We start from the raw sequence: 24,401 nt of genomic DNA, 5'->3' as shown, positions 1-24,401 counted from the left end.
ATGGAATCCTGAAATTTTGGAATTGAGAGTGTAGGATTGTAGTATGTAGAGTATAGTACTGTATGGTACTATATTTGGTATCGGATATAGGAATAAAGCTGACTAATACATTTGTTGAATATTTTGATTTGCTACGATCCTATTTAAAGGGAGTTTTTAACCATATTGTGAGATCCAAAAAGGCATCTTTAATTGTAGAACCAGAAATAAATCTGTGTAAAATTTGATCAGCCGAAGCTAAATTATATGCATAACCGGACAGACATACGGGGATATAGCTAAATGGAAATATAATTTAATGCTGAACAAGAAACTTAATATGGCCTCCATAGTATGGTGAAATGTATAAAACGGGGACTATTTGTGGCACCACGAAATATTGGTCCGGCAGATGGGATGTTATATATGGATTTTAATATCTAGTCGAGCTGAGTTGATTTAGCTGTATATGTCCGTCTGTCCATGTTCAAATGTAATCACGATATACGTCGGAGATATAACCTGATCGTCACGAACTTTTACACGGAGGTCGGGTTATGATAAAAGCAAATTGCTTTGATCGCAAAATATTTAGGGCCGGGCAGAAGCCTACCAATTTGCTTGGTCATCGCACAATGTTTAGGGGGTAAAATAAACCATAAATTCTATGTAAAAAATAGGAAAATTTCCACTAAACCGCAAATAATTTTAAATCCAGAAAAATCAAATTAAAAATGATGAAATTCAAGCGTGATAGTGTGATTTCTTTATATTTGGCTGGAAAACCACAAATGGTTATCGTTAGAGCACTCCAGTATTTAAATGTGAATAAGTCTTTTGTGTCTCGTACCATCGCTCGTTACCGTGATACTGTTAGCGTAGCCCGACGTCAAAGAAGTGGACGGAAGAAAACAGCAACATCAGCAGAAATAGTTCGAAAAATGGCTCCTGAGCAAAACATTTCGCAATGTTCCTTTCGGCAAATATTGAAAAAGGAGCTCGGGGTAAAGCCATTGAAATTCCAAAAAGTGCAAGAACTTACACTGCAACAGAAAGAAAATAGACTCAAAAGAGGTAAAGTGTTGCTTCGCTTGGCCGAAAGTGGTGAACTGCCGAATTTGGTTTTCTCCGATGAGAAACCATTCGTTGCCCAGCAGTTTGTAAACAAACCAAATTACCGTGTTTACTTGTCAAAGAGGTCAACTGAAAATGTGCACCTTCTGTTGGCCATCAGAACTCAAGCGCCGTCTATGGTGATAGTGTGGTCAGCCATAATAGCCGATGCTCGCTCTGCGCTGGTATTAATCGACCGTAGCATAAAAATAGGTGTCGAATATTATCGCAAAAATATTCTGAAAGGTGTATTAAAGCCTTGGGCACGCAAACATTTTGGCCGCAGACCTTGGTCATTCCAACAGGATTCAGTTCAGGACTCATGGTTATAATATGAGGTTCCTCGCTTCATTTCCAGCGTACAATGGCCACCAAAATCTTCAGATACCAATCCGTTGAACTATTGTGTCTGGAGTATTTTGGAAAGCAAGGTTGGCACTAAACAATACCAAAGGGTCGATCACCTTAAGCAAGCGTTTCGCCGGGAATGGCCCAAAATACCGCAGAGCAACATTCGTGCAGCGTGTGACGGTTTCATTGGCGGTTTGAAGGCCATAATTCGTGCCAAAGGTGACCAATTCGAACAAATCTAAACATAAAAAATTATGTAAAAAAGATGGCTTTTGACTTTGTTGCAGTTTTTTATCTCACTCTGTATTTGTAAAAGAAATTTGTGTTAGTTACTACGCTTATACGTCAAGAACCGCTTGACTGATTTTCGTAATTCACATCAATTCGGAATGGCCTCTTAGCAACAAATTATAAAATCTAAGGAAGTCGTGTAAAAATATTCCAATAAAAGTGTAGTTTTTGTTAAATTTCCTATTTATACTTTCTAAAACACGAACACTAAAACGGAGGGCCAGCAAACCGGGCCTATAACGAATTATACTATAATCTTTATTGAAACATATTAATGTTTTAGGGCGATCTGATATCAGATGTCAGAGTTTATTCTATATAATTAGACGAAAAGATATGTGAATTTTCTCTAAATCGAAGAATAAGATTTCAATATAGAACCACAAAAATTTGCAAATGTTTTTGTAGCCAATTTCTTGAGGGGCAAATCAGTATCAGAACCACCAAATTTCATAAATATTATTCTAGGCTGAATTTCTTAGTATGTGCCTAAATGTGTTCTATTTGGTCAGATAATACGTGAAGATATATATGAGAAAAATATCCAAGTGTTAACGGATTACCACCACTTTCAATTAGGTTCGTCCATGGACCAAACAAGTGCGGTCTGTAATATTCTCACAAAAATGCATGGATAGACAGGGCACAAACATACGGACAGAAAGACATACATCGGCCTAGAATTTATTTCCCATATCTTCTTAAGAAACTATAGGTCTATCTCGTTTAAAGTATAAAAGTTGGATCTACATTATAAATGCTACTATTCTAAGTTTAATGTGGTCTGATCTACTATAAATTCGCTTCATAAATTTTCTATACATATGCATGCCTCCATGTGTAGCTCTTTAATGCTTGCCAGACAACATACCAATTATTAATTTATTTATTATAGTTTTTTCTCTCAACAATTTTGTTGAGCAACAATTTTGCGTGTCTCAGAGCAGTGAATCAATTTTCACATTTAGGAAAGTTTTACCCCTTTCAATAAAAAATCATTTGATTTTAGCTATTTACAAACAACATTAAATATTTTTCAGCACCCCTTTACATGGCGCCCTTGAATTCCAACACAAAATAAAGAGCTAATCCCCCAGAGACAGACAGACAAACAGCCAACTGAACTAAAAGCAAAATATGGAAAATAGCAAAAACAAAAAGTTGAACTTCTAATGGCATATTCTCATAAAAAGCAAATCAAATCAATAAAAAAGAAATAGCACAGAAAACGACAACATTTTATGCTCCACATATGGAGGCAGACAAAAACAAAAAAAAACACACACATATAGCCTCCATTATGGCAAGACACGAACTGCTAACCTTACAACGGTTCTATGGAAATAGTGAATGTTTTAAGACGCGCCATACAGTTCCCCCCACACAAAAACCCCAAACAAAGCACTCACACACACGTTGGACGCAACTGGATTTATGAGGTTTGGGTAGAACTCAATGACAAATATATTTGACGACTAATCATGAATGAATTCAGCGCGTTTCGCTTTGCCACATGGAAATTTACAAAAAAAAAAAACGTAAATTATTCTGGAAAATAATTTCCCTTAGCAAGAGCTCGCTAATAAATGCAACTGATTTCGACAATTGCAAAGCAGACGATCACTTTCACAAGGAAAAAATTAAAAGTTCAGATGATGTTGCAACTTACGATCAAGTGCTGTGACGATGACGGTGTTGATTTAAAAATCACACTTTGTCATGCCAGCCTTGCCTCTCTCTATTCCGTCGTTTGGATTTGTGGCAAATAGGTGTCATAACCATGTGGGGGCATCACAAATCATATACAAGCCTACCTAAACGCTACCGTGTATCTCCCCCCTCCCTCAAAAAACATGCTAATGTTTATCTTATCATCATTTGTTTTAGTCTAGAGACAGAGATAGAGCAAGAGGCAGTAACCATTATTACTACATGGTTAAATTCATAAATAAATACACTCAACACAGAGTAATGCTGATATTGAATGTCTAATAATATCAATATTTTATACGACTGCTGTTGGAGGAGGAGGTACATCATCGGTAACATCTAATATTGACTTTGTAAACACAACGCACACTGCGTGGTTACTAAACGCTCTCGGTTCTGCAAAGTGCTTTTGCGAAATTTTTTAATCAGTCGTCTTGACATAGAACAGCAAAATGGGTTAATAACTCGCCTTATCAGCGGAGGTTATTGAACAGCGGACGAACGTCAAGCACAATACAATCTATTATGTCATATATTTGCTAAAGTCTTGAAATACATAATACAGATGAGTGTTTTATGTGGGTTGTTATGCAGCACATTAATTGGGTCCATCAACAGGGAAGGAAGTAAAAATAAAACATTAATACACTACCTCGCATAGTGTCCTAGTAGAGTTCCCCCACCATCTGCACCACTTTGCTAATTTAGTAAAGCTCCACATAACAATTAAAAGTTTTTATGGGAGAATTCAATCACACACGCTATGATTATAATTATAATTTAAAGTTCAAAGGACTAAATATGCCGAATTCGGACGAAGATATATATGGGAGCTATATCTAAATTTTGACCGATTATCTCCAATTTCAATAGGGTTCGTCCTTGGTCCAAACAAATGTTGTTTGGAAAATTTCATCTCAATCGGATAATAAATGCGACCTGCATATTGTTCACAAGAATACATGGACATGCATAAATCAACTCAGAAAGTGATTCGATGGAGATCCTCAAAAGTAACTATGGGTCTATCTCGCTTTCTTCTCCATGTTACAAACAAATGCACAAAGACATAATACCCTGACCACTATGTGGTGTAGGGTATACAAATCCGTTAAAAATTCTGTTAAAATCTTAAAAATACCAAATGTAGCCGTCATATTAGGGTCTAAACGACGACGTGGACCTGCATAGGCAACTTTTGTCATAAGCCATTGCCATATTCAAATGGGAATTTTAAAAAAATCGGTGAATAATGTACCTAAAATCATCAGGAATGTACTATTATATTGTGGCTATACGTAAATAAAATGTGGAACTGAACAGACAATTTTCTGCCTAACGCTGTAGTATCCATTTCGAACTTCAAATACCAAATTTGAAACAATTCCGGAGAAAAATGTCGCTAAAATCATTAAAATACCGAATATTGTGAGGTACCGTTATATGGGGGCTATACCAAAACGTGGACCTACATGGTCCATTTTCAATACCAAAAGTCCTGCAGACATAATATTCATTTAAATAAACTTTTATCAATCTACTTCATTTCGTTCGGAAGCTAGAGTGATTTCCACAGACGGACGGACATCGCTAAATCGACATAGAATTTTATGCTGTATGTATATTTCGAGGCGTTACAAACGGAATGACAAACTTTATATACCCTCCATACTATGGTGGTGGATATTAAAACTGGAATTTTTACGTTTTGTGAAATTCTTACGTTTTACGGGTGTGAGAGAGTAAAATACAAAATCGGATGATACATGTATATGGGACTTATAGCTATATCTTAGCCGATTTTCACCAATACTTTCTTCCAGGCGGAATTCGTTTGTACGTGCCAAAACCCATTTAATTTGGAAGCTATATCCAAATCTGAACCGATCTCGATAAAATTTGGGAAATGTATTTCTGAGTTGTATTTGATATATTTCTCCGAATATTGTTGTTACGGAGTGGAATATCGTTGCGGCTGTGGAAGTCAAAAATATGGGAGCTATAGCTACATCTGAACCAATTTCCACCAAATTTGACACATATATTTCTCGGCTCAATATAGTTTTATGTGCCAAATTGTACATTTGGTGTACAATAAAAGGCAAATTGGAAAAAGATATGTATGAGAGCTATATCTAAATAATGACCAATTATATCCAGTTTCAATAGGGTTCGTCCCTGGACCAAAAAATTGTTTTGTCCAAAGTTTGCAAAATACAAGGACAGACGAACGGGCGGACATGCCATAATCGACTCAGAATATGATTCTATGTAGATAATCAAAAGGAACTATGAGTCTAACTCGCTTACTTCTCCATGTTACAAACAAATGCACAAAGACATAATACCCTGACCACAGTGTGGTGTAGGGTATACAATTTGTTTTTACTTTCCACATTTCTAAATATTTCGTTATTTCGTTTAACTATGCTTCAAATTTCCCGAAACTTCCGGTGATTAGCACCAACATGGTTTATTCTTTCCATATGACAATCTCAATCTTTTCCCTAATGCTTGACGTATTAATTATGTAAATTGAAGAACATAATAAGCTGCCAGTTTTTGTAAGTCCATTTCATTCTTGTGTGACTTTTTATGCTGACACATTGACACCTTCTAAACAACATAAATTCATTACAATATTCTATATCCTATTCTTGTTGTAAATTTTCTTTTCGTGTCTTTCAACACGTCTATTTCTTCAGCCCTCCACAGTACGGAATAGTTTGCGTTAAACAAAAATCCATCAGCCCCTCTGGGCAATAAGAATCGAAATAAAATGGATAATGTTGTTTTCTTTTCGAATTTCGATTCAGTTTCTTCACACCCATGACTATTTAAATAATGTTTTAAATCAAATCACAATCATGTTGTAGCATGCCATCATAATGAATAAAAATAAATAGAAAAAAGAATAATTTCAATTTTTTTTTTGGTCTGACGTCTAGAGTTTCGGACAAATAAAACCAAATATTTAAATTGATTTGGTGTGAAATTCTAAAAACACCTTAAGTCACAACAGCAACAACAACTATGCCAGCGATTTTGGAGGTGTTCTTTGCATTGCTGGGCGAGGAAATGTTTGAATGGTTTGAAATGGTGATGTTTGTGTTTAAAATCTCACATACATTCGCATATTTGTGCGTATCAATCTTTCTTATTTTTAGAAAACTTCCACTTGTTGAGCATCTTTATTTGGGTGCCACCGGTCTCGCTTAGATACAAAGGTGGGAAAACATGTTGGTTGGTTGGCAGGTTGGTGATGCACGGTAGCAGCGAATTTGGTGTTGCTGTTCAATCTTCCGCATGTGGGTGTTTCATCAACAACATCAAAAAAAAAAAAAAAAACAACATCCCAGAAGAACACAAAACAAGAATTGTTGAGCGGCAAGAATTATTTGCATAATTATGTGACTAATCGATATCGCCTGAGCACCGAGCGTGGTTTAATCCGGAAGACGATCAGGTTAAAGTGATCTTAGAAAACTAATGTTCAAACTAAAGTCTGAATTAATGTCAAAAACTGACATGCTAATAAAGACAACAAAATAAATTTTATTCATTTTGCGGTTAAGTAGGTCATGAAATATGGCAATCACGGAATTGATAATTGATGTGTGCATATATGTATACATACGTATGTCATTTAATATGGAATGTAGTTTGGAATTCTCTCGGCCTTATTAAATTCTGTTGGCCAGATTTAAATCTAAAATTCGAGTTAGGCGCCAGATTTGAGAATGTGTTATTTAGCTTTTGGATATTAAATTTTTCATTCAGTTTGTAGCACCTCGCAATGCACGTCTGAGATACCATGCAGTTTATATACTCTTGACCGGCATAATATTCTAAGTCGATCTAGCTATATTCGTATCTGACTGAGTTAAAGTCACAATATTCGGAAAAAAAAAGTTATTTCTATACCTGCAACAGGGAAGCGAAATAGACCCATAGTTACTTTTGGGGATCTTCATATAATCACTTTCTGACTCTATTTATGCATGTCAGTCCGTCCGTCTGTCCATGTATTTTTGTGAACAAAATGCAGGTCACATTTATTATCCGATTGAGATGAAATTTTCCAATATCAGTGCAAATGACCTGAATTTTGGCACATCCAACGGAATGCAGCCTAGAAGCAAGTACATCAAATTTGGTGAATCACAAATAGCTATTGCTTCCATATATATGTTTCATCCGATTTGGGGTTTTAAGTCCTTCACATGCTTGGTCCGGTATACCTTTTGCTCCAATAAATATTTTTAATATAATCCTTATCGAAGTCATATCATGCACTATACAGCAATATTATTTGGTTTATATTCGGTATGATCTTCTTCACATTAACTCCCAATATAATTATACCCTCCACCTTGGAATGGAGGGTATATTAACTTTGTCATTCCGTTTGTAACATCCCTAAATATTCGTCGTAGACCCCATAATGTATATATATTTTTATATTATAATTTGTACTGTGTTTAGGATGGCTGGTATTGAAAATGAGATATATCGGTCCACGTTTTGGTATAGTCCCCATATAACGGTACCTCCCGATATTCGGTATGTTGATGGTTTTTGTCAATTTCGTATTCGAAACCCCAAAAAAACTGTAACTCCCCTTATTCGGTATTTTTTATGATTAAGGAGTATGTTTCAAATGGATTTTTCTTGAAATTCTGTGAATATCTTCCAAATTGTGGAGGGTATTCAAAGTTCGGCCCGGACGGACTTAAACACGGACTGTTTACGTTTTGACGAAAACTCCCGTTTTTATACCCTCCACCATATAGTGTCACAAACGGAATGGCAAACTTAATGTACCCTAAGTTTGCCATTCCGTTTGTGACACCGTAAAATATACATTTAACATTTTGGGATTGAAAATGGACAGGTGTAGGTATTGCCCCATTATATAAGTACCTCCCTATACTCGGTATTTTGACAATTTAAAATACAGTTCCTAGTAGGTACTACAGCCTTTTACAGAAAATTGCTTCTGCAGGTGCTGTTCTTCGAATAGCCCCATACAACAGAAGAACCGGAAGAACTGTATTCGGTATTTTGATGATCTTAGCTACATTATTCACCGGAATGATTTCAAATTTCTTTTTTGAACTTCGTAATAGATACTACAGCCTGTGACATAAAATTGTCTATGAATGTCTTCCTATAGGCCCCATATATCGGTATTTTATAATTATGCATGGAATTTTGGAGTTCGGTACAGAAGTTTCCCGTTACAGACTCCAACAAAAGAGACTGCTGTTTTAAAATTTGAAATTAGCAGAGTCCTATTTTATTTTTTTATCTCTAATTTTGTCTCCAACTTGCAAACACATTACAACAATAGTCCAGCACACCCATGCCAAAAATGCAATATAAAAATCTATGTGTGTGTATTTTTCTAAATATTTACCTCCACAAAAGCTTTGCCATTTTATATATTTTTTTATTAACAAACCCAGTCAAGGCAAGGCGGATAATTAAGAAAATGTTAAACTAAACAGCTTAACAGCAACAAAAACAACAACAACTACCACAACAAGCAAATCGTAGTAAAATTGTAATGTTGAATAAAAATGAATGAAACTTTTCAAAGATTTATAAACAAGCGAACTAGTGGGGAACCCACAGGTAGGTGGGTAGTTGGTGGAGGTATTGGCAGTGTACTTTGAAGACCGATTAAGTTACAACTCTTTCTATAAACAATGGGCTTGTTGTTGTTGTTGGTGTGTAACTACTTTGTTGGCAACTTATTGACATTAATTGTCTTTAAGCTAATATGTACAGTGGGTAAATGAGGAAATGATGATTTTTTCAATCATTTATATGTCAATTTCCATCCGTTTTCAAAAATGTTCTCTGCACAGAAAATAACTGCATGAAATCTAATTTAGAAACTTTCCCAAATCAGTCTTATCCAGTTTTATCATTCAAGGATATTCCGGAAGTTTTCAGAACAAATTTTTGCCTAAAGTTTATGGTCATTTAAATTCAGAAAAACTCCAAAAAAATAATATATATATATATATATATATATATATATATATATATATATATATATATATATATATATATATATATATATATATTTTGCAGAAATAACATTTAGAAAACACCTCTAATATATACCTTATCTCTTAAAATCAATACCAAAGTCGACATAAATGCATACATTCATCATTATATGCGAACTTAAGGCTATTTTAAAAAGAAAATTGAAGTCGCATCTAAACTGACATATTCTACTTTTTTCCGTGTGAATTTGTATAGCATACTTTTAGGTGATACTAAGAAACTTTAGACTGAAATGAAACGTTTTATAGTATAGTATTGAATAAAACAGTAATTATATAAGTCAAGTGTATGTATAAGTATATAATATAGTAGACGTTTTACATAGTATAGTGTTTCATTCAAGTTAAAAAAATAATTTGGAAGGCTTAAAAGTATGCTATCTTTTGTGTAAAATGTCACTTAACATATGACTCTAACATAATGTGTATTCGGACCTTTATTAATTGTGAACCCAAAATGTCAAGTTTTAGCTCATTAATGGGCATATGTGTCAGAAACATTCAAAATATTGAAAAACGTAATTTATATTTATATAAAAGCTTTACCCAATGGTGAACCTGTATCAAACATTTTTCTACACAGAATATAAACCTGTTTGAACGAACTACACTTTGAAGAAATTTAAATTAAAATCATTTTTACTCGACTTTGTTTGAAAAAGGTAAGATTTCAAAATCAAATTTTGACTGATTGTTCAGATTAGAAATATTGAAAAATCAAATTTTTCTTTGAAGACAAAAAAACGAAAAACTACTCGAGCATAGAATGAAAGTTGCCCGAATTGGAGCCGGAGCTCTCCTGGGAGAAGAAAAAAAATCGAGCATACTCTCTGTTTCAATGTCGCTCAAATAAAAGCGCCCATGTTTCACTCGTTTTAGAGTGGGAGTAAAATCCGCTCGAAACCAAGCAGATTCTACTTTTGTTTTTTTTTTTGTTTGCACACAAAATCCTCATACTCTTTGATTCTCTTGCTTTTCTCTTCAGTTCACATAAAAATCAAAACCAATCTGCTATTACAAACACATAATCAAACTTATTTTTTCCTCTCCCAGAGCTACTTGCTCTCTTCAGAGCGTTTCGACTACCACTCTAATATTTCAAACAGGAGTGATTTGGGAGAGCTCCCTGATAGAACAAAAGAGTGAAGAGTAAACTGCGTAAAAACACTCACACTCTTCGATTACTCCCGGTTGCTAGCAAGTTTCGCTGCCGAGAGAAAACGAGCAAATCTGTGTATAAAAGGTGAAAGCTGTTTTCGACTTTGTATTCCTCAGCCGGCAAAAACCCGCCAAGTTTTATTTCATTTGCTTGGGAATTATGACCGGAAGCTTTAAAATATCGCATATCATGATATACCGTTATATGGTACTTCTTAGAAACTTATATTTTAAATGACAGCTGATTAGTTTTGAAATCGTTGCTGAAGACCCTAAAACAACGAAAATTGTAGTGAATAGCTTTATAAGGGACCGATATGAATCGACAAGGCTCATTATACCATTAGCAATACAGCTATGATATATACCCTCTATATATTTTGATGGGTCAAAATATGCCTCGTCGAAAAGTTTAAGATCCTTGGTCCCCTTGGAGGAAACCAGTTTCTGAACATTTGGAGTCGATCTAGCTATATCCGTCCGTCTGCCTGTCTGTCCCAAATGATCATAACTTCGCACATTGTTATATTTTTACGAAACGTATGCTTCGGGGGTGGGCCAAATCCACCCACTCCTTATGGTACCTTCGCCATACAGAATACACAAATTTTTATAAAAAAAAACAAATAATTTACCATATAAAATACAAAGGAGTAAAATTTTGATTAAAAACTATTAATATTTTAAATAAGTGTCCGATTGATTTGTCCTTCGCAGATCCAATTATTTTGATCGGTCCAATCTTTACGGTAACTCCCCGACAAAAGTTCGAAATTTTTCAGAAATATATGTATATTTATATCATATAAAGTGTAGGAAGTAGTTGATATAGTCAGAAACCGTCACATCGTAATATTTATAAGAGACTTGGGTCAGGTTCGCAAATGGTCAATGCTGGCCCACTCCTTCGGGTAAGGTCAACATTTTGAATAATCATAAAACTTGCAAAATAATCCACAGATATTCAGATATTTCCAACAGCACTTTATCTAGGGATTTATCGGTTCACTCTCTCTCTTGAACTTTCTCCGCAAAGGGTTTTATTTTTTTTAAGATCTTTGTCTCAAAATAACCGACAACATTGACATTTTCTGATAGCTCCTAACACAAAAGTTTAGAATTTTCGAAAAAGCCCAACATTGATATGTGGTAATATTTATATTAGATCTGGGTCTGAATCGAAAATGGAAAATATTGGCGTCCCGTTCCTCTTTGAAATGATTCCTCGAATTTCTTTAAGCATCGCATCTGGTATAAAGACCGGATATTTTGGTCCACTCGTTCTCATACCCCCCTAACAAAGATTAATCACGAATACATGTTCATATGCTGAGGCATGTCGTCAAACCGATATATGTTTTCTAAATGGTTAATGATAAACTTTCTACAAGTATTACACATAAATATAGTACATTTCAAATCTTCCCCAAAGATAGAGGTCCACCCTAATATTTATTTATTTTGACAAAGTTATAGCACATTTCTGTTATGGCCCAGTTCGTGCCAAAAAAAATGTTCGCAATAAACCCGTGTGCACTTTGTTCGATAAACTTGAAGCATCTACAAACGTCTGTCTGTCGATTTATGTATCTACGGTCTCTCAATACGAGCGATCGAACAAATGTAAACAAATACTTGAGTGGTGTTGACTATGTTGTTGTTGTTGGTGTTCTGCTGTGGTCGTTCATAACGCCGATGAAGATGATGATGATCCATGTCTATGACCACTTGCACACCGACTGACTAGTAAATACTAAATAAATTAAAAACAAATAACAACAATTGTCTTGTGGGACAAGTACATTTAGTATTTTTTAATAAAAAAATAAAAACACACACATTTTCCAACATCTCCATGGCTAACAATCCCAACAAAAACGACAATTATGCTAAACACAATTTTTAAATTTCCACCGACTTGACTTGTTGGCGATTCTCAAATCAAATGCACGTTTCCCAAATGCCAAACTAAAATAAGTGATGAACACATCTCGTCGGGTGGTTTGTGGACGGACTCTATGGTGGTCATATTAGTCTCTTACCAACAACAGCAACAAATTTGCGGCCGAACGGTTGGGGAATGCTGGGTACTTACCGCATAGATTACATCCCATTTGATGCTAAAGAATTTCAGCGTTTTCGTTGAGCAGGCCATTTTTCCGGATTCCTCACGTTTTCTTGAGACAGAGAAATTGGCAACTTTTTTTTTTGTAAAACAAGAAAAATGGAAAATATAAAATTATTTTTCGGCAGGGACATTTTTTAATTATTAGTTGTTATTTATTTTAATTAGATTCTTGTTATCTTTATTATTGTTTTCCTATTCATTTTTATTTCATTTTTTTGCGCCACACACCTGGGTAAACAAAATTTTATGTCTCAACTATTTTCGCTATTTTTTTATTAAAAATAATTTTTCACTTTTCGAAGATCTTTACAAATTTTATATTTTATGTTTGTTTTTCGTTTGTTGTTTTTGTCGTTTTTCCGTAAAATATATAAAATTTAAAAATAATCTCCAACAGCCAGAAAAAATTGACTTTGACTAGAATCGCGTTTTTTTTTTTTTTCAATTTGGTGCCGCCTTCGATTTTTTCTTTTTAGCCGTAACGCTCGCTCGCCGCATGCAAATAAACTAAGAAAAAAGTTTACAATAGTTCATCGTTTGGAGGCAATTTCTTAGAGCGTTTTCTTTTCGCACTAAAAGTTCGTCGTAGACAGCAACGAACACACAACGCCATGGAAATGAAACAAACGACAAAGCAGAAAAAAGCTCAAGCCGAAAGCTTTGTGCCAAATGTATTGTGGTGATATTAGTCGTCGGTCGTTGGTTTTGAAAACAAATTTGAATTGTTAGTTTGGTCATCACGGAACTCGACTCCACATAGAGGTGAAAGAGAAAACGAACATTGCGCCACATTTCTTTGAGGGTACATCTACATGGGTACATCTACAATTAAATATTTATACCCTACAACACTATGTGTTGGGGGTATTATAAGTTTGATTGGGCCAAAAATTATGTAACACCTCGAAATATTGATTTCCCACATAGGAAAGTATATATGGATCTTCCTATCTCGCCGAATTGAGTCGATCTAGCTATGTATGTCCGTCCGTCCGTCTGTCCGTCTGTCCATGTTAATTTGTAATCGCTCTACAGGTCGCAGTTATGGCCCAATCTTCACGAAATATAGAATGGAGGTGGGGCTAGGGTCAGAATAGAACCCTATTTCTTTTGGAGATGATCGCATAATATTTAGGGGTCGAAATGGACCAAACACTGAAAAAATGTCGGATTTTGCAGTAGATATACAGGTCGCAATTATAGACCAATCGACGCGGAACTTCGCATGTAGCTAGAGTTTAGGGCGGGGAAGAAGCCTACCAATTTGGGTGGTCATCGGATAATATTTAGCGGGTAAAATAGACCATATCTTTTGTGTTGAAAAAATTCAAAATTTTTCATTAAACCGCGAATATTTTAAATCCCGGCGAAATCATAAAACCATGACAAAGTTACTCCTGATCTTTACATTGATGTTAACATCCGACAAAACGGATATATATCAAAATATGTGCGATATATATGTCTATCAAAGAAGATATGCTTGAAAGATCTCTTATATGTCGAGAACGGCTGAACTGATTTCAACAGTTCTCATTAATTCAGAATGGCCTCTTGGCAGGAATGAAACAACGTCTAAAAAATCGCATAAAAATATCTCTCTAAAGATGAAAATATTGATTTTTTAAAATTTTCTCATATTTTTTCAATTTTGTCATATTTTTGGCATATTTTCATTTTGAATTAAACATTTGGTAATATTTCTACAGCTAACAAAACTAAGTAGTTAGGATACCAGGATATCATATACAGATCGCATTTATGGTCCGATCCTAACGAAATTTTGCATGGGGATCAGATGAGGGTCAGAATAGAAGCCTACTCTTTTTGGAGATGATCGCCATATATTTAGGGGTTGAAATGGACCAAAAAACTGCAAAATTGTCAGCAGGTCGCAATTATTGCCCGATCCTCACGCACATTTTAAAGGGGGTTACGGGCATTGCAAAAAGCCAAGCAGTTTTGGATGACCATCCAAAAATATTCAATGTGTGAAATAGTTTGCCAACTTTTGTAGACAAAATACGAAAATGTCCATGTAAGTGACTTTTTGGAGAATTCACAAATACAGGAAAGACACACTTCTGACTATGTCGTTAACGCTGATATCATTAAAGAATGTAGTCAAATGTCTGTATCTCATATAGATGCGTTTCAGTCAAAAACCAATAATAAATGTTAATCTTTTGCCACTTCTGAGAGATTATAGGTCTTTGGGAAATATTGGTTCCAGATCTAGGAAGACCATTTACGTGCAAAATCTACCAATAAATTGGAAATGAGCAAATTAGTTTAAGTTGCTATTATTCGAAAATTAGAGAACGAAACCTGATGGTTTTCTTTTATTATTTGTCACAATATCTTATGGAAGTCTTTCGAGTATCTCGAATATATAAACTGTGTCGTTTATTCGGTCGGCCCCGCTCGACTGTAGCCTTTGCTTACTTGTTTATTTAGTGACCTTAATTAAACCTTCATTACAAGGTGGAAAAACTGCGGGGCCAACCATGTACTTCCCTAGAACACTATAATATATTGAAAGCCCTTTAGGTCCAAATCTATTTTTGTAGATTTCGTTTTTGAAATAATGGCATACAGCCGTGCACAAAGGTTACATTTGAATTTTTAACTGGGTCATTTGCCCCACAGGGTGAGATGAAAGAACTGCAACCAACTTCAGACTGCTGTCATTTCTATGCCATTCTTCCGACAGCTGTTAAAATTATTCCAGTGACAGCTCATTATATTGTTTACAAGCGTACAAAAGCATTTTGGTGAGAATTTTCCAGAAGAAATGTTATTCGTGATGGAATTCAAGCGTGATAGTGTGATTTCTTTATATTTGGCAGGAAAGCCACAAGTGGCTATCGTTAGAGCACTCCAGCATTTAATTGTGAATAACATTTTTGTGTCTCGTACCATCGCTCGTTACCGACGTTAAGAAGGTGAACGGAAGAAAACAGCAACATCAGAAGAAATAGTTCGACAAGTAAAGAACCGACTTGATCAAAACCCGCTTCGCAAAATGCCTCTTGAGCTGAACATATCGCAATATTCCAGTCGACAAATATTGAAAAATGAGCTGGGGTAAGGCCATTGATATTCCAAAAAGAGCAAGAACTTACATCGCAACATAAAGAAAATAGACTCAAAAGAGCTTGGCCGAAAGTGGTGAACTGCCGAATTTTGTTTTCTCCGATAAGAAAACATAGTGATGGTGTGGGGCGCCATAACAGCCGATGGTCGCTCTCCGCTCGTATTAATCGACCGTGGCATCGGATTAAATGTCAAATATTATCGCGAAAATATTCTGGAGGGTGTATTAAAGCCTTCGGCCCGCAAACATTTCGCCGCAAACCTTGAACATTCCAACAGGACTCAGCATCATCGCACTCAGCACACGCCACCAAAGATGATTACAAAATGAGGTTCCTCGCTTCATTTCCATCTCCAATCACCGGATACCAACCCGTTGGACTATTGTGCCTGGAGAATTTTGGAAAGCAAGGTTGGCACTAAAAAATACCAAAGTGTCGATTACCTCAAGCAAGCGCTTCGCCGGGAATGGGCCAAAATACTGCAGAGCAACATTCGGGCAGTGTGTGACGTTTCATTGGCCGTTTGAAGGTCATAATTCGTGCCAAAGGTGACCAATTCGAACAAATCTAAACTTATTCTAAAATTTAATGCTATTTCCGACATTTTTTGCTTCCATTCAATAAAATTTATAAAAAAAGGTTAAAAATTGTGGCGTTTGACTTTTTTGCAGTCAGACGTTAAATCGACATAGAATTTTATGCGGATCAAGAATACAAACGGAATGACAAACTTAATACATTGAAAATTTCCAAAATTTATGTTGAAGAACTTTTTGCGAAAGCAGAGAAACCATTCTCTGAGAAATTAATAGAGAAATGTTCTTAGGGTAGAACTCACGCTGAAATCAGCATAAAAGGGCCAAAAATAACGACCGCAATTTGGAGTAAGTATACTGAACTCGTTGACCCGGTAAACGTTGCCTTGTCCATCGATTTTTCATTATTATTATCCCCTAATAAGTGCTTCAATTTACGCGCAATCTAGGCGGCCAATTAACCGGTCCCAAACGTAAAACCAGTAAAGAAAGTCTTAAAGTCGGGCGGAGCCGACTTTATGGTACCCACCATCACTTTCCTAATTTAGTAGAGTTCTTAAAATTTTTATGGGAGCATCCAATCATACACGCTATGATTATAATTATAATTTACAATGCCGAAGCATTTGTATATTTTAAGTTCGGACTTGTATTGCCCATTTGCCGCACAATTAATTTGAAATCGGATAAAGATATATATAGGAGCTATATCCAAATCGGAGCCGATCTCGATAAAATTTGGCAAAGATATTTCTGATCTGTATTTGATATATTTCCCAAAATATTGTTTTTACAGAGTGCATATTACGGCTGGGGAGGATAAAAATCTGATAAACAATATATATGGGAGCTATAGCAATATCTGAACCGATTTCAAATTTGGCATACTTATTTTCAGGCCTAATTTGTATATACAAAATTCCATACTATTCGGGCTGATATTACACGTTTGGTGCACAATAAAAGGCAAATCGGATGAAGATGCATATGGGAGCTATATCTAAATTTTTACGGATTATCTCCAATTTCAATAGGGTTCGTCCTTCGGCCAAACAAATGATTTGTGCAAAATTTCAACTGGATAGGGCAATAAATGCGAACTGTACTTTGTTTACAAAAACACATGGACAGACGGAAATGCATAAATCGACTCAGAATGTGATTCTATGCAGATCATCAAAAGGAACTATGGGTCTATCTCGTTTCCTTTTGCCAGTTACAAACAAATGCACAAATACATAATACCCTGACCACCTTGTGGTGTTTACCTCTTCTCGCCTTTTAATAAGTCCATTGCTATACGTGCTATGTGACAGTGGCACCGTCTTGTTGAAACCACGTATCATGCTAAAAAAAAGCTCTTTAATTTTGGAAAAAAATTGGATTTCACGGCAGCGCTAACCATTCACGAAATATAATCCATTGTTGCGACCAGACCAAAATTTTACTTTTCCTACATGCATTGGTAGATTTAGCAGTGCTTCTGGCTAATCTCTAACCCAAAATCGACAATTTTATTTATTTACGTACCCCTTGAACCAAAAATGGTCTCGTCTCTAAACACAATTTTTCGATAAACTTCCACAAGAGCCCATTGACCACAAATTCTGCGTAGAACTCTTTAAACAAAAATTAAACATTTTTCCAAAAAAATATATAGTGGAGGAAATAGTTCATGTGAGCAAATGGATACTGTTGTCTCAGCCCTTCTGATACCACCCCTATAAAGGATAACAATTTTGAATAAGTCAGAATATATTTAAATAAATAGGCTGTTGTCAGAACCGACTGATAATTATACCCTCAGCCATTTGGTTACAGAGGGTAAATATCACTTGATACGGGCGAAACGTGGCTTATCGAAATAACGGTCTAAGACCTTAGGTCTCTTTGGCCCAAATCCGTTTCAGGAAATTTGGAGTCGATCTAAGGGTGTCCCTCTGCCTGTTTTTACCGATTTGATCCAAATTTGGTACTCGTAATATTATTGTCAAACTTACATCGAGTTCGGAGATGGGCAATGTCGGTTCACTCCTTCTGGCACCTCCCACACAGAGGATCAAAATTATGTATAATTATAACTTTTATAAAATACGCTCATCTCAATATTTTTACCAACATATGGTCTGGTGCGAAGATGGAATATATCGGTCCACTTCTTCTGTCACCTCCACCACAAAGGGTCAACATTTTGGCTACTTTTAACCCTTATAAAATGCGAAACAAGACAGCGATTCTATATTTTTAAAAGAGAAAACTGTTTGCACGTTTTATTGTTTGTTTGTAATTTATAGACTCAAAATCTGCTGAACAGATTTTCCTGAAAATTTCCACATATGCTACAGCATCGGCTAAAAGTAACATATAACCTATGTTACTACTTACATTTTTAAAATTCCACTTGGAACTGAAGATATAGCATCAGAATCGAAGGTACCTCCAAAAAAAATTAGTTTTCGTATGCACTTATCTATTGATCGGTCATAGATACAGTCTTCACATTTGAAACGTGTAACGGAATGTGGTACAAAAATAAATTTGTCAAATTATATTGAGATCGGTTGCGGTTTGGATATAGCTCTCATTTACATTTCAGCCGATTCCAGGTATATAAGACACCAAACACGATATATATCTCCAATTTCAATTAAATTTGGAATCTGTTACGAAATTTAGCACACAATTTATTTTGCCAAATTATAATGAATTGGTTCTGATTTAAATATAGCTCCCATATATATTCGACCTATTTCGTCTATTTGATGGGCCAAATACAATATATATATATATATATAATTAAGGCTACGATTATTACGGGAAGTATATCAGTTGGCATCCCTCAAATTAATTGAAGTTTTTATATATTTCAAATTAATTTCGGCTAATTTAGGTAATTTGAGTTACTATAAAGAAGAAAACACCCTTTCGAAAAAATATAGGTGTAGGCCCCCTTTTTGGAATAAACTTCATATGAAGATATCCCCTGATTTCAGCTATTTCCGGGGTATTGGCTACAGTTTTCAATTAATTTGGCCTTTTTTTGCATCTTGGCTTCTGAGGGGATAGGAAACCTCTCCGCAGATAATTTTCAATGAAGATCAATGTAATGGAGTAGCGCCCATATAAAGGTACCTCCTGATTTTAAGTATTTCGAGGGCGTTGACCACATTTTCCAATCGATTTGGGTAAACATTTCTATTCAGGCTCCTTTTGGAGTGGAGAACTATCTTACAGTAAATATTCAACATAGATATTAATTTTGGGAAAAGTAAATGTACCTCCCAGATCCACCGACCTAAAGTAACCGATTGGCGGACGGCTAAAAGATAGCATCTGTTTTTTTAAAACACTTTAAATCGAATGGTACGAGAACGTGTATTGACATTTTTTCCATGGATACTTATTTGTATTAAAAACTAAAACTACGGGCCGGTATCGCGGACCGAGCCTGCAGAATAAAGTTTAAGGTTGATTTTTGAGAGCTTTTGGAAAAACACGTCCAATTCAGAAAAATGCATAAAACTATTGAAATTGATTGTACGGTCCATATAATTTAAAGTTTGAAAATAATTTCATGCAAATGGTGCGCTTTGTCAAATTTGCGGAAACAAAAATAGCCTAAAGTCGTTTAAGCGCACAATATAGGCGGCCGATTGACAGGTCCCGAACAAATTCACCGAACTCGCCTCTTGTTGAAACCAATATTTGTCAATATAGAGACATGTTTACGTTAGAGCTTTTTTCTAGGATAACCTTCTTACGAAGATTGACTTGAGGTGTATGCAATGGAATTGAAAATTTAAACCAACTAGGCTTTCCAAATCCTTTACAACGTTAACGTAGTTTTGTTGTAGCCCAATGAAACCAAAATACCAAATATGAGTCAAATCAGGGGGAGAATAAACAAGTTAAAAAGCAGTGAATACCCTCAACCATTTGGAACAAATTTGGAAATTTTCAAAAAATAAAATCCTTAAAAAATGCTGTTAAAATTTTAAAAATACCGAATATAGCCGTTATATTTGGGTCTATATGACGTGGACCTACATAGGCATTGTTTGTTATAAGCCATTATCATATTTAAATTCGAAACTTGAAATAAACGTTGAATAATGTAGCTAAAATCATCAAAATACCGTAAATAGGGAGGTACCGTTATATCGGAGCTATACGAAGACCTGGACCTGCATAGATAATTTTCTGTCACAGACTGTAGCTTCTATTACTAACTTCAAATACGACATCTCAAACAATTTCGGTGAGTATTGTATCTAAAATCGTCAAAATACCGAATATAGGGAGGTACTGATATATTTGGCCTATATTTCTGTCACAGACTGTAGTTCCCATTACGAACCTTAAATACGTAACTTGAAACAATTCTGGTGAATAATGAGGCTAAAATCATCAAAATACCGAATGTTGGGAGGTACCGTTATATGGGGACTATATGAAAACGTGGACCTACATGGCCCATTTACGAACTTAACCTGCCTACTGACAAAATAAACATGTGTGCAAAATTTTAGCCTTCTATCTCAATTCGTTCGACAGATAGCGTGATTACAACAGACAGACAAACTGACAGACAGACGCACATTGCTACTTCGACTTAGAATTTTACGCTGATCAAGAATATATATGCTTTGTTGGGTATGACATGAGTATTTCGAAGAGTTACAAACGGAATGACAAAGTTAATATACCCTCCATAGTATGGTAAAGGGTAAAAAAACGAGGAAAGAATCGTCCGACTGGTTAAGGCTGCATATGTGAATGGCCCTAAAAAATTAACCTTTTGGGGATTTTGGTCTACTAATAAAGTGCTATCAACTACTCTTCGAACTTGGCCCTCTTCAAGACAGACAATTTTCGTAATTGTTGAACAGTAAATAAACTAGCACTCATCATTGGTAAAGTATTCGGTGCCTTATCGTGAATATTTTGAATGCACAACTATGATATTATAAAGCATACTTTATGGCGACAGGTTAAATATAATTAAGTGTGACTTTTTCAGAGTTTACTCTAAGGGATATCAATAATCATTCTCATCAACCTACCATATTTTTGTAATGTTGTTCGAAAATAGTTCCATTATAAACCAGTAAAGAAAGTCTTAAAGTCGGGCGGCGCCGACTTTATGATACCCTACACCACTTTGCTAATTAAGTAGAGCTCCACATAACAATTAAAAGTTTCTATGGGAGAATTCAATCATACACGCTATGATTATAATTATAATTTAAAGTTCAAAGGACTAAATTCGGAATTGTATTGTCCATTTGGTGCACAATTAATTTGAAATCGGATAAAGATATATATGGGAGTTATATCCAAATCTGAACCGATCTCGATAAACTTTGGCAACGATATTTCTGAGCTGTATTTGATATATTTCCCTGAATATCGTTGTTACAGAGTGCATATTACGGTTGTGGGTACCAAATATAACAAATCGGATGAATAATATATATGGAAGCTATAACTATATCTGAACCGATCTGAACCAAATTTGAGATACTAGCTACTAGACTCAATTGGGTCGTAAGTGCCAAATTCCATCCCATTTGGACAAATATTAGACGTTTGGTGCACAATAAAAGGTAAATCGGACGATGTTATATATGGGAGCTATATCCAAATCTGAACCGATCTCGATAAAATTTAGCAAATGTATTTCTGAGCTGTATTTGATATATTTCCCCAAATATTGTTGTTGCATAGTGCATATTACGGTGGCGGTGGACAAAAATAACAAATCGGATGAACAATATATATGGGAGCTATAGCTATATCTGAACCGATTTCGATCAAATTTGGCATACATATTTTCAGGCCTAATATGGGTGTATGTGCAAAATTCCATACAATTCGGGCTGATATTACACGTTTGGTGCACAATAAAAGTCAAATCGGACGAAGATATATATGGGAGCTATATCCAAATTTTGACCGATTATCTCCAATTTCAATAGGGTTCGTCCTTAGGCCAAACAAAAGACCTTTGCAAAATTTCATCTGGATCGGGCAATAAATGCGACCTGTACTTTGTTTACAAAAATACATGGACAGACGGACGGACGGACGGACAGACGGACGGACGGACATGCATAAATCGACTCAGAATGTGATTCTATGCAGATCATCAAAAGGAACTATGGGTCTATCTCGTTTCCTTCTGCCTGTTACAAACAAATGCACAAAGACATAATACCCTGACCACCTTGTGGTGTAGGGTATAAAAATAGATGCCATTAAGTGGAACACAAAAGAAAAGGGTTTAATTACAAAATAAATAAAATCATTTTTTCGTGGCTAAAGACAAATGAGTCGAATCAATCTGCTATCTATCTTTAATAACCTCCTTTAACAACCACAAACAATTTTAATAATGTTCAACCTACATTTTAAGGAAAAACGTATTCTTACCTTGGCGCTCTATGCAAAAAAGAGCCTAGAGTATTTCGCATTCACGTTTCGATATATGTCCTATAATATTCTTAAATATATTTCTTTTCTAAGTTTTCAGCGGGCAAATCAGTCAGCAGCAAATCAAATTCTTATTAGATATCGAACTCTCAGCCTTAGCTTTAAAAGCTACATAAATATTTTTTAAAAATTCCCAATTTGAATACATTTCCCTACAAAAGTAGAATTCCCGGTGAAGTTTCTATCGATATAATGCCCTTGGTATAGAATTTACAAATTCCTCAAGATATTGCGATACATAATTGAACTTGTTCTTGATGCATTGCGTTATCTAAAATTCAACGTACCCGAACGACATTTTTCGCCACACAAGTTAAACACATAAATGTTACCGAAATACGTCGAGCGAACGAAATTTCACAATCGAAAAATTTCAAAAACCGATTAGTATCCGTAGATTTTGGTGGCCATTGTGCACTGGAAATGAAGCGAGGAACATCATTTTGTAAACATTTTTGGGTGGCGTGTGCTGAGTCCGATGGTACTGGGTCCTGTTGGAATGTCCAAGGTCCGCGGCCCAAATGTTTGCGTGCCCAAGGCTTTAATACATCCTCCAGAATATTTTCACGATAATATTCGGCATTTATTCTGATGCCGCGTCGATTAATACGAGCGGAGAGCGACCAACGGCTGTTATGGCGGCCACACCATTACCATGGCCGGCGCTTGAGTTCTGATGGCCAACCGAAGGTGTACATTTTCAGCTGACCACTTTGGCAAGTAAACACGATCAACGAATGGACAACACGATCAACGAATGTCTCATCGGGGAAAACCAAATTCGGCAGTTCAAAGCAACTCTTTAGCTCTTCTAAGTGTATTTATACCCTACACCACAAGGTGGTCAGGGTATTATGTCTTTATGGATTTGTTTGTAACAGGCAAAAGGAAACGAGATAGACCCATAGTTACTTTTGAGGATCTCCATAGAATCACTTTCTGAGTTGATTTATGCATGTCAGTTCGTCTGTCCGTCCGTCTGTCCATGTATTCTTGTGAACAAAATGCAGGTTGCATTTATTATCCGATTGAGATGAAATTTTCCAAACAACATTTGTTTGGCCCAAGGACGAACCCTATTGAAACTGGAGATAATCCGTAAAAATTTACATATAGCTCCCATATATATCTTCGTCCGATTTGCCTTTTATTGTGCACCAAACGTGTAATATCAGCCCGAATAGTATGGAATTTTGCACATACAACCAAATTAGGCCTGAAAATAAGTATGCCAAATTTGATCGAAATCGGTTCAGATACAGCTATAGCTCCCATATATATTGTTCGTCCGATTTGTTATTTTTGTCCTCCGCAGCCGTAATATACAGAGTGCATAACAACGATATTCAGGGAAATATATCAAATACAGCTCAGAAATATATTTGCCAAATTTTATCGAGATCGGTTCAGATTTGGATATAGCTTCCATATATCTCTTTATCTGATTTCAAATTAATTTTGCACA

At 35.5% G+C, this 24,401-nt stretch overlaps 1 protein-coding gene across 1 annotated transcript in view; it reads right to left on the bottom strand.

Annotated features, from left to right (window-relative positions):
* The window catches only part of LOC101898773 (uncharacterized), a 39,724-nt gene extending 26,394 nt beyond the window's left edge, over positions 1–13,330 (bottom strand). The window contains exons 1-2 of the mRNA XM_005179628.4: positions 13,039–13,330; positions 12,778–12,881 (exon numbers count right to left, since the gene is read on the bottom strand). Coding sequence (XP_005179685.2) covers positions 12,778–12,837 — 60 coding nt within the window. The 5' untranslated portion in view covers positions 12,838–12,881; positions 13,039–13,330. The remainder of the gene's footprint in view (positions 1–12,777; positions 12,882–13,038) is intronic.
* Between the last annotated feature and the right edge of the window lie 11,071 nt (positions 13,331–24,401).

The sequence above is a fragment of the Musca domestica genome, unplaced genomic scaffold, assembly GCF_030504385.1.
Source record: "Musca domestica strain aabys unplaced genomic scaffold, Musca_domestica.polishedcontigs.V.1.1 17, whole genome shotgun sequence".
Lineage (NCBI taxonomy): Eukaryota > Metazoa > Arthropoda > Insecta > Diptera > Muscidae > Musca > Musca domestica.
Note: the sequence above shows the minus strand (reverse complement) of the source record. Positions and strands in the feature narration are given on the sequence as shown.